This window comes from Heterodontus francisci, chromosome 29 (assembly GCF_036365525.1).
Source record: "Heterodontus francisci isolate sHetFra1 chromosome 29, sHetFra1.hap1, whole genome shotgun sequence".
In the NCBI taxonomy this organism is placed as follows: Eukaryota; Metazoa; Chordata; class Chondrichthyes; order Heterodontiformes; family Heterodontidae; genus Heterodontus; species Heterodontus francisci.
The window spans coordinates 57,421,398-57,434,282 of NC_090399.1; the positions used below are offsets into that span (position 1 = coordinate 57,421,398).

The 12,885-nt window shown below is 48.8% G+C and overlaps 1 protein-coding gene across 5 annotated transcripts in view; it reads right to left on the reverse strand.

The window, feature by feature from the left end:
- Nucleotides 1-11,547, reverse strand: part of LOC137346335 (class I histocompatibility antigen, F10 alpha chain-like) — a 34,358-nt gene extending 22,811 nt beyond the window's left edge. Inside the window, exon 1 of one of the 5 annotated variants that reach the window (XM_068009835.1) lies at nt 11,134-11,547. In XM_068009835.1, the coding sequence (XP_067865936.1) occupies nt 11,134-11,389 (256 nt within the window). In that variant the 5' untranslated portion in view covers nt 11,390-11,547. The remainder of the gene's footprint in view (nt 1-11,133) is intronic. The other 4 variants (XM_068009833.1, XM_068009834.1, XM_068009836.1 and 1 more) reach the window with 4 other exon arrangements.
- Nucleotides 11,548-12,885: the final 1,338 nt, after the last annotated feature.

The window sequence follows — 12,885 nt, forward strand, 5'->3', positions numbered from 1 at the left end:
GACATCAGGGCATGAACCCTAAAACACCAACCCCAGAGAGAGAAAGAGAGACATCAGGGCATGAACCCCAAAACAACAACCCCACAGAGAGAGAGAGAGACATCAGGGCATGAACCCTAAAACACCAACCCCAGAGAGAGAGATAGACATCAGGGCATGAACCCCAAAACATCAACCCCACAGAGAGAGAGAGAGAGACATCAGGGCATGAACCCCAAAACATCAACCCCACAGAGAGAGAGAGACATCAGGGCATGAACCCCAAAACATTAACCCCACAGAGAGAGAAAGACATCAGGGCATGAACCCCAAAACAACAACCCCACAGAGAGAGAGAGAGAGATCAGGGCATGAACCCCAAAACATTAACCCCACAGAGAGAGAAAGACATCAGGGCATGAACCCCAAATCACCAAACCCACAGAGAGAGAGAGACATCAGGGCATGAACCCCAAAACACCAACCCCACAAAGAGAGAGAGAGAAAGACATCAGGGCATGAACCCCAAAATACCAACCCCACAGAGAAAGAGAGACATCAGGGCATGAACCCCAAAACATCAACCCCACAGAGAGAGAGACATCAGGGCGTGAACCCCAAATCACCAACCCCACAGAGAAAGAGAGACATCAGGGCATGAACCCCAAAACATCAACCCAACAGAGAGAGAGACATCAGGGCATGAACCCCAAAACACCAACCCCACAGAGAGAGAAAGAGACATCAGGGCATGAACCCCAAAATACCAACCCCACAGAGAAAGAGAGACATCAGGGCATGAACCCCAAAACACCAACCCCACAGAGAGAGAGACATCAGGGCATGAACCCCAAAACACCAACCCCACAGAGAGAGAGACATCAGAGCATGAACCCCAAAACATCAACCCCGCAGAGAGAGAGAGAGAGAGACATCAGGGCATGAACCCCAAAACACCAACCCCAGAGAGAGAGACATCAGGGCATGAACCCCAAAACATCAACCCCACAGAGAGAGAGAGAGACATCAGGGCATGAACCCCAAAACACCAACCCCGCAGAGAGAGAGAGAGAGACATCAGGGCATGAACCCCAAAACACCAACCCCAGAGAGAGAGAGAGAGACATCAGGGCATGAACCCCAAAACAACAACCCCACAGAGAGAGAGAGAGACATCAGGGCATGAACCCTAAAACACCAACCCCAGAGAGAGAAAGAGAGACATCAGGGCATGAACCCCAAAACAACAACCCCACAGAGAGAGAGAGAGACATCAGGGCATGAACCCTAAAACACCAACCCCAGAGAGAGAGATAGACATCAGGGCATGAACCCCAAAACATCAACCCCACAGAGAGAGAGAGAGAGACATCAGGCATTAACCCCAAAACATCAACCCCACAGAGAGAGAGAGACATCAGGGCATGAACCCCAAATCAACAACCCCACAGAGAGAGAAAGAAATCAGGGCATGAACCCCAAAACATCAACCCCACAGAGAGAGAGAGACATCAGGGCATGAACCCTAAAACATCAACCCCACAGAGAGAGAAAGAAATCAGGGCATGAACCCCAAATCAACAACCCCACAGAGAGAGAGACATCAGGGCATGAACCCCAAAACATCAACCCCACAGAGAGAGAGAGACATCAGGGCACGAACCCCAAAACATCAACCCCACAGAGAGAGAGAGACATCAGGGCATGAACCCCAAAACACCAACCCCACAAAGAGAGAGAGAGAAAGACATCAGGGCATGAACCCCAAAATACCAACCCCACAGAGAAAGAGAGACATCAGGGCATGAACCCCAAATCACCAACCCCACAGAGAAAGAGAGACATCAGGGCATGAACCCCAAAACATCAACCCCACAGAGAAAGAAAGAAATCAGGGCATGAACCCCAAATCAACAACCCCACAGAGAGAGAGACATCAGGGCTGGAACCCCAAAACATCAACCTCACAGAGAGAGAGAGAGACATCAGGGCATGAACCCCAAATCAACAACCCCACAGAGAGAGAGACATCAGGGCATGAACCCCAAAACATCAACCCCACAGAGAGAGAAAGACATCAGGGCATGAACCCCAAATCAACAACCCCACAGAGAGAGAGACATCAGGGCATGAACCCCAAAACATCAACCCCACAGAGAGAGAGAGAGAGAGACATCAGGGCATGAACCCCAAAACATCAACCCCACAGAGAGAGAGAGAGAGAGAGACATCAGGGCATGAACCCCAAAACACCAACCCCAGAGAGAGAGAGAGAGACATCAGGGCATGAACCCCAAAACACCAACCCCACAGAGAGAGAGAGAGAGAGAGACATCAGGGCATGAACCCCAAAACACCAACCCCACAGAGAGAGAGAGAGAGAGACATCAGGGCATGAACCCCAAAACAACAACCCCACAGAGAGAGAGAGATCAGGGCATGAACCCCAAAACATCAACCCCACAGAGAGAGAAAGACATCAGGGCATGAACCCCAAAACATCAACCCCACACAGAGAGAGAGATCAGGGCATGAAACCCAAAACATCAACCCCACAGAGAGAGAGAGAGAGAGACATCAGGGCATGAACCCCAAAACACCAACCCCACAGAGAGAGAGAGAGACATCAGGGCATGAACCCCAAAACACCAACCCCAGAGAGAGAGAGAGAGACATCAGGGCATGAACCCCAAAACAACAACCCCACAGAGAGAGAGAGAGAGAGAGATCAGGGCATGAACCCCAAAACATCAACCCCACAGAGAGAGAAAGACATCAGGGCATGAACCCCAAAACATTAACCCCACAGAGAGAGAAAGACATCAGGGCATGAACCCCGAAACACCAACCCCACAAAGAGAGAGAGAGAAAGACATCTGGGCATGAACCCCAAAATACCAACCCCACAGAGAAAGAGAGACATCAGGGCATGAACCCCAAAACATCAACCCCACAGAGAGAGAGACATCAGGGCGTGAACCCCAAATCACCAACCCCACAGAGAAAGAGAGACATCAGGGCATGAACCCCAAAACATCAACCCCACAGAGAGAGAGACATCAGGGCATGAACCCCAAAACACCAACCCCACAGAGAGAGAAAGAGACATCAGGGCATGAACCCCAAAATACCAACCCCACAGAGAAAGAGAGACATCAGGGCATGAACCCCAAAACATCAACCCCACAGAGAGAGAGACATCAGGGCATGAACCCCAAAACACCAACCCCACAGAGAGAGAGAGAGACATCAGGGCATGAACCCCAAAACACCAACCCCAGAGAGAGAGAGAGAGACATCAGGGCATGAACCCCAAAACATCAACCCCACAGAGAGAGAGAGAGACATCAGGGCATGAACCCCAAAACACCAACCCCGCAGAGAGAGAGAGAGAGACATCAGGGCATGAACCCCAAAACACCAACCCCAGAGAGAGAGAGAGAGAGACATCAGGGCATGAACCCCAAAACAACAACCCCACAGAGAGAGAGAGAGACATCAGGGCATGAACCCTAAAACACCAACCCCAGAGAGAGAAAGAGAGACATCAGGGCATGAACCCCAAAACAACAACCCCACAGAGAGAGAGAGAGACATCAGGGCATGAACCCTAAAACACCAACCCCAGAGAGAGAGATAGACATCAGGGCATGAACCCCAAAACATCAACCCCACAGAGAGAGAGAGAGAGAGATCAGGGCATGAACCCTAAAACACCAACCCCAGAGAGAGAGATAGACATCAGGGCATGAACCCCAAAACATCAACCCCACAGAGAGAGAGAGAGAGACATCAGGGCATGAACCCCAAAACATCAACCCCACAGAGAGAGAGAGAGACATCAGGGCATGAACCCTAAAACACCAACCCCAGAGAGAGAGATAGACATCAGGGCATGAACCCCAAAACATCAACCCCACAGAGAGAGAGAGAGACATCAGGGCATGAACCCTAAAACACCAACCCCAGAGAGAGAGAGAGACATCAGGGCATGAACCCCAAAACAACAACCCCACAGAGAGAGAGAGAGATCAGGGCATGAACCCCAAAACATCAACCCCACAGAGAGAGAAAGACATCAGGGCATGAACCCCAAAACACCAACCCCACAGAGAGAGAGATAGACATCAGGGCATGAACCCCAAAACATCAACCCCACAGAGAGAGAGAGACATCAGGGCATGAACCCCAAAACACCAACCCCACAGAGAGAGAGATAGACATCAGGGCATGAACCCCAAAACATCAACCCCACAGAGAGAGAGAGAGACATCAGGGCAGGAACCCCAAAACAACAACCCCACAGAGAGAGAGAGAGAGAGAGATCAGGGCATGAACCCCAAAACACCAACCCCACAGAGAGAGAGAGAGACATCAGGGCATGAACCCCAAAACATCAACCCCACAGAGAGAGAGAGAGACATCAGGGCATGAACCCCAAATCACCAACCCCACAGAGAGAGAGAGAGATCAGGGCATGGACCCCAAAACACCAACCCCACAGAGAGAGACATCAGGGCATGAACCCCAAAACATCAACCCCACAGAGAGAGAGAGAGAGACATCAGGGCATGATCCCCAAAACACCAACCCCACAGAGAGAGAGAGAGACATCAGGGCATGAACCCCAAAACATCAACCCCACAGAGAGAGAGAGAGACACATCAGGGCATGAACCCCAAAACATCAACCCCACAGAGAGAGAGAGACATCAGGGCATGAACCCCAAAACATCAACCCCAGAGAGAGAGAGAGAGAGAGACATCAGGGCATGAACCCCAAAACATCAACCCCACAGAGAGAGAGAGAGACATCAGGGCACGAACCCCAAAACATCAACCCCACAGAGAGAGAGAGAGAGACATCAGGGCATGAACCCCAAAACATCAACCCCACAGAGAGAGAGAGAGACATCAGGGCATGAACCCTAAAACACCAACCCCAGAGAGAGAGATAGACATCAGGGCATGAACCCCAAAACATCAACCCCACAGAGAGAGAGAGAGAGACATCAGGGCATGAACCCCAAAACATCAACCCCACAGAGAGAGAGAGAGACATCAGGGCATGAACCCCAAAACATCAACCCCACAGAGAGAGAGAGAGAGACATCAGGGCATGAACCCTAAAACACCAACCCCAGAGAGAGAGAGAGAGACATCAGGGCATGAACCCCAAAACAACAACCCCACAGAGAGAGAGAGATCAGGGCATGAACCCCAAAACATCAACCCCACAGAGAGAGAGAGAGAGACATCAGGGCATGAACCCCAAAACAACAACCCCACAGAGAGAGAGAGAGAGATCAGGGCATGAACCCCAAAACATCAACCCCACAGAGAGAGAGACATCAGGGCATGAACCCCAAAACACCAACCCCACAGAGAGAGAGAGAGACATCAGGGCATGAACCCCAAAACATAAACCCCGCAGAGAGAGAGAGAGACATCAGGGCATGAACCCCAAAACACCAACCCCAGAGAGAGAGAGACATCAGGGCATGAACCCCAAAACATCAACCCCACAGAGTGAGAGAGAGACATCAGGGCATGAACCCCAAAACACCAACCCCGCAGAGAGAGAGAGAGAGAGACATCAGGGCATGAACCCCAAAACACCAACCCCAGAGAGAGAGAGAGAGACATCAGGGCATGAACCCCAAAACAACAACCCCACAGAGAGAGAGAGACATCAGGGCATGAACCCTAAAACACCAACCCCAGAGAGAGAGATAGACATCAGGGCATGAACCCCAAAACATCAACCCCACAGAGAGAGAGAGAGAGAGATCAGGGCATGAACCCTAAAACACCAACCCCAGAGAGAGAGATAGACATCAGGGCATGAACCCCAAAACATCAACCCCACAGAGAGAGAGAGAGAGAGATCAGGGCATGAACCCTAAAACACCGACCCCAGAGAGAGAGATAGACATCAGGGCATGAACCCCAAAACATCAACCCCACAGAGAGAGAGAGAGACATCAGGGCATGAACCCTAAAACACCAACCCCAGAGAGAGAGATAGACATCAGGGCATGAACCCCAAAACATCAACCCCACAGAGAGAGAGAGAGAGACATCAGGGCATGAACCCCAAAACATCAACCCCACAGAGAGAGAGAGAGACATCAGGGCATGAACCCTAAAACACCAACCCCAGAGAGAGAGAGAGACATCAGGGCATGAACCCCAAAACAACAGCCCCACAGAGAGAGAGAGATAGAGATCAGGGCATGAACCCCAAAACATCAACCCCACAGAGAGAGAAAGACATCAGGGCATGAACCCCAAAACACCAACCCCACAGAGAGAGATAGACATCAGGGCATGAACCCCAAAACATCAACCCCACAGAGAGAGAGAGAGACATCAGGGCATGAACCCCAAAACAACAACCCCACAGAGAGAGAGAGAGAGAGAGAGATCAGGGCATGAACCCCAAAACATCAACCCCACAGAGAGAGAGAGAGACATCAGGGCATGAACCCCAAATCACCAACCCCACAGAGAGAGAGAGAGATCAGGGCATGAACCCCAAAACACCAACCCCACAGAGAGAGAGAGAGAGAGATCAGGGCATGAACCCCAAAACACCAACCCCACAGAGAGAGACATCAGGGCATGAACCCCAAAACATCAACCCCACAGAGAGAGAGAGAGAGACATCAGGGCATGAACCCCATAACACCAACCCCACAGAGAGAGAGAGAGACATCAGGGCATGAACCCCAAAACATCAACCCCACAGAGAGAGAGAGAGACACATCAGGGCATGAACCCCAAAACATCAACCCCACAGAGAGAGAGAGACATCAGGGCATGAACCCCAAAACATCAACCCCAGAGAGAGAGAGAGAGAGAGACATCAGGGCATGAACCCCAAAACATCAACCCCACAGAGAGAGAGAGAGACATCAGGGCACGAACCCCAAAACATCAACCCCACAGAGAGAGAGAGAGAGACATCAGGACATGAACCCCAAAACATCAACCCCAGAGAGAGAGAGACATCAGGGCATGAACCCCAAAACATCAACCCCACAGAGAGAGAGAGAGACATCAGGGCATGAACCTCAAAACACCAACCCCAGAGAGAGAGAGAGAGAGAGAGAGAGACATCAGGGCATGAACCCCAAAACATCAAGGCCACAGAGAGCGACAGAGGGACATCAGGAGATGAACCCCAAATCCTCAACTGCGCGCACACACAGACACCCCATCTCCCACAGATATCAGAGCATAAAGCCTAAAACAGCAATGCCATACATATATAGAGAGTGACATCAGGGCAAGAAGCCCAAACACAAAACCCACAGTGACAGTATATGAACCCAAAGATGCATCCAAGCAACACAAAATAGAGCCCATATGAATAAACACCAACACAACACAGAGCCCCTGTAAATAAACCCCAACACAACACCGAGCCCCTGGAAATAAACACCAACACAACACAGAGCCCCTGTAAATAAACCCCAACACAACACAGAGCCCCTGGAAATAAACACCGACACAACACAACATAGAGGCCCTGTAAATAAACCCCAACACAACACAGAGCCCCTGGAAATAAACACCCACACAACACAACATAGAGCCCCTGTAAATAAACACCAACACAACACAGAGCCCCTGGAAATAAACACCAACACAACACAGAGCCCCTATAAATAAACACCAACACAACACAGAGCCCCTGTAAATAAACACCAACACAACACAGAGCCCCTGTAAATAAACCCCAACATAACACAGAGCCCCTGGAAATTAACATCAATACAACACAGAGCCCCTGTAAATAAACACCAACACAACACAGAGCCCCTGTAAATAAATCCCAATAAAACACAGAGCCCCTATAAATAAACACCAACACAAAACAGAGCCCCTGGAAATAAACCCCAACACAACACAGAGCCCCTATAAATAAACCCCAGCACTACACAGAGCCCCTGTAATTATACCCCAACACAACACAGAGCCCCTATAAATAAACCCCAACATAACACATAGCCCCTGGAAATTAACACCAATGCAACACAGAGCCCCTGTAAATAAACACCAACACAACACAGAGCCCCTGGAAATAAACCCCAATAAAACACAGAGCCCCTATAAATAAACACCAACACAAAACAGAGCCCCTGGAAATAAACCCCAACACAACACAGAGCCCTTATAAATAAACCCCAGCACAACACAGAGCCCCTATAAATAAACCCCAACATAACACAGAGCCCCTGGAAATTAACACCAATACAACACAGAGCCCCTGTAAATAAACCCCAACACAACACAGAGCCCCTGTAAATAAACACAACACAACACAGAGCCCCTGTAAATAAACACCAACACAACACAGAGCCCCTGTAAATAAACCCCAGCACAACACAGAGCCCCTATAAATAAACACCAACACAACACAGAGCCCCTGTAAATAAACCCCAGCACAACACAGAGCCCCTGTAAATAAACCCCAATAAAACACAGAGCCCCTGGAAATTAACACCAATACAACACAGAGCCCCTGTAAATTATCACAACACAACACAGAGCCCCTGTAAATAAACACAACACAACACAGAGCCCCTGTAAATAAACACCAACACAACACAGAGCCCCTGTAAATAAACCCCAGCACAACACAGAGCCCCTGTAAATAAACCCCAATAAAACACAGAGCCCCTATAAATAAACCCCAACACAACACAGAGCCCCTATAAATAAACCCCAGCACAACACAGAGCCCCTGGAAATAAACACAACACAACACAGAGCCCCTGGAAATAAACACCAACACAAAACAGAGCCACTGGAAATAAACACCAACACAAAACAGAGCCCCTGGAAATAAACCCCAACACAACACAGAGCCCCTATAAATAAACACAACACAACACAGAGCCCCTGTAAATAAACACAACACAACACAGAGCCCCTGTAAATAAACACAACACAACACACAGCCCCTGTAAATAAACACAACACAACACGGAGCCCCTGTAAATAAACACCAACACAACACAGAGCCCCTGGAAATAAACCCCAGCACAACACAGAGCCCCTGTAAATAAACCCCAACACAACACAGAGCCTCTGTAAATAAACACCAACACAACACAGAGCCCCTGTAAATAAACCCCAGCACAACACAGAGCCCCTGTAAATAAACCCCAACACAACACAGAGCCTCTGTAAATAAATCCCAACACAACACAGAGCCCCTGTAAATAAACACCAACATAACAAAGAGCCCCAGGAAATAAACACCAACACAACACAGAGCCCCTGGAAATAAACCCCAACACAACACAGAGCCCCTATAAATAAACCCCAGCACAACACAGAGCCCCTATAAATAAACCCCAACATAACACAGAGCCCCTGGAAATAAACACCAACACAACACAGAGCCCCTGGAAATGAACACCAACACAACACAGAGCCCCTATAAATAAACACCAACACAACACAGAGCCCCTGGAAATGAACACCAACACAACACAGAGCCCCTATAAATAAACCCCAACACAACACAGAGCCCCTGTAAATAAACACCAACACAACACATGGTCCCTGTAACTAAACCTCAACACAACAGAGCATCCTGTAAATAAAACCCAATATAACTCAGAGCCTCTGTAAATAAACCAGTACACATCACAGAGGGCCTGTAAATAAACCCCAACACAACACAACACAACACAATACAGAGCCCCTGTTATCCATAGGGGTGGATTTATGCTCCAGCTGAACAGAGCTTTGGCTAGAGCACATCTGGAGAGCTGTGTTTAGTTCTGAACACTGCACCTCTGGAATGATCTATTTGTGCTTGGAGTGGGTACAGGGCAGATTGTTTGGGTTCAGGACAAATTGCTTAGATTTGGCTCATATTCTCTCGCGTTTAGAAGATTAAAGGGTGAATTATTGAAGTGATTAAAATGTTACAAGAATTTGATAGAATAGATACAGCAAAACTACTTCCTGATTGGGGGAATGACGAATATGGGGATATAGTCTTCACATTGGAGCTATGCCGTTCAGGGGTGATGTCAAGAAAGACTTCTTCACACAAAGGCCAGTGGAAATTTGGAAATCGCTCGATCAAAAGGCTCTGGATGCTGGGGATCAATTGGAGTTTTCAAAATGAGAGATATTTGTTCACTAAGGGTATCAAGGGATAATGGAGCAAAGCTGGGAAACAACAAGAACTTGTATTTATATAGTGCCTGTGACATTACACAATATCCCAAAGTGCTTCACAGGGGCATTACAAAACAAAATATGACAGAGGGCCACATCAGGAGATATTAGAACAGCGGATCAAAAGCTTGGTTAAAGAGGTAGGTTTTCAGGTGTGTCTTAAAGGAGGAAAGTGAGTGAGAGAGGTGGAGAGGTGTAGGGAGGGAATTCCAGAGCCTGAGGCCTTGTCAATCAAAGGTAAGGGCACCAATGGTGGAACGTTTAAAATCAGGGATGTTCCAGAGGCCAGAATTAGAGCAGTACAGATATCTCAGAGGGTTGTGGAACCGGAGGGTGTTACAGAGGTTGGAAGGGACGAGGCCATGGAGGGATTTGAAAATATGGATGAGAATTTTCAAATTGATATTTGTTTAACTGGGTGCGAGTGTAGGTCAGTGAGCACAGGGGTGATGGGTGAATGGGATTTGGTGCAAGTTAGGAAATGGGCAGCAAGGTTTTGGATGACCGCAAGGTTACAGAGGGTAGAATGTGAGAGGCAAGTCAGGAATGTGTTAGAATAGTGACGTCTGAAAGTAACAAAGACATGGATGAGGTTTCAGCAGCAGAAGAGCTGAGAGAGGGTGATATTACAGAGGTGGAAATGGTAAATGAAGTTGAGGTACAAATCAATTATGATCAAATACAAATGCTGTTGCTATCGTTCTCTCTCTCTATCTCCATTCTGCAGTCCCATGTCCCTCACTCCCCCTAAAGTCTCTCTCCATTCTCCAGTCCCAGTGCCCAGTCTAGCACTGAAACCCTCTCAGAGCCCATTACTCACTGACCAAGGGTTAATGCCCCAGTACCCAGCCTGGCACTGAGTCCTCTCAGAGCCCATTACCCACTGACCAAGGGTTAATGCCCCAGTACCCAGCCTGGCACTGAGACCCTCTCAGTCCCCATTACTCACCTGCAGAGACTCCTCCACACAGGAGGACCAGTTCTATCACTCCAATCATTGTTGCTTCCCTCAACAGTCTGGGATGAACAGTTTGTGGGGAATCCTTTTCCCAAATACTGTCTCGGGCTCTGTGAGCTGTGTCCAGTTCAGACTGTGTGATTCCTCTGCCCCGTGTTCTGGGTCTGTGAGCTGTGTCCAGTTCAGACTGTGTGATTCCTCTGCCCCGTGTTCTGGGTCTGTGAGCTGTGCCCAGTGCTGATTGCATTAAATCAGAAGATGTTGTTGGTTATTCAGACTGCTGCATACTGATTGGTTCGTTGGCATATTTGTGTCCAATCAGAATAAAACTACAGTAGTCTCTGGGCGAAAAAGATTTAGAAACCAGGAGCTGTGAATTGAAAAAGGGAAAGGTTTGCAGAGTGAGTCTACCTCCAAGGAAGACCAGTGACACTCCAATGTCAATAAGCAGGATGGCAAATCAGTGTGGAGGGGATATTGGAAACTGTAAGATAAACAATGGGTTAAGGGAGAAGGTAGCTGTAAAAGTAACCTAAAGGATACACAGGCAACATTAAAGGCTGCACCACAGACCAAGTCAACCCCAGATACAGGAAACCACAAATAGTGTCAACAGGAACTCGTGTTTGCTCAGGTTTAAAGTAGACATGTAGAAGTGTGGTGGAACGGCGAATGGTCCAGGAGGGGCTGGAAGATGCAACCGATTGAGATGTTCCTGCTGACAAGGGCAATACTGACTATCTTAGGGATGGACCCTGCCTAACTATTAGCACAGGCGGGTGGAGTAAGACAAGGAGCCCTGAAACATTCTAGAGCATCTTTAACATTTATATCTTGGGAGTAGGGGTGACAGGAGGAGAAGGGAAGTGAGCACCAGCCATGACAGACCCCAGATTTAAATCCTTATTCCTTGTTTGATTATCTCTCATTCTAAAGGAGAAGGTGGGAGTGTCGGTCCACACAGGATTGGACTGGGAACAAGCTAGATAAGAGGTGACACCAGGTTGGGATCATCCAGCAGGTGAGTGAGTTTGAGCAGCGGAGACTCAGAAAAGGCAAGTCTCAGCTGTGGACGAGCCTTGTCCCACTAGGGACAGAGACTGGGACTGAGCCAGTCCACAAGCGAGCCACACACAGTCTGAACTACTCGAACTGTGATAAACCAGGTCATGTGGACAGGAATTGGAGATCTGGGAGAGAAAGGGGGTCCACACTTTGGACGAGCTCCCTAGGGAGGAGATGGAGGAGAAAGTGATCACATTCACTGCTTTGGACAACAGATTGAGCGATTAGAAACTCTGCTGAACATGGAGAAGATTACTGAGAGAGTGGCTGCAGCAAGCTGAGGGCCTCCCATTATCCTAAAGTCAAGATCAACAGAAGGAGGCATGGCCAACAGAGAATCCCAATAGAGAAGGAGAGCCCTCCTCATAGTCAGGAGTGAGGGTCCAATGTGATGGGTTAGGGAGGAGGGAGTGGTCTCCCCACAGTTGAGAGTGAGGGTCCAATGTGATGGGTTAGGGAGGAGGGACTGGTCTTCCCACAGTTGGAGTGAGGGTCCGATGTGATGGGTTAGGGAGGAGGGAGTGATCTCCCCACAGTTGGAGTGAGGGTCCGATGTGATAGGTTGGGGAGGAGGGAGTGGGCTCTTCACAGTTGAGAGTGAGGGTCCAATATGATGGGTTAGGGAGGAGGGAGTGGGCTCCCCACAGTTGGAGTGAGTGTCCGATGTGATGGGTTAGG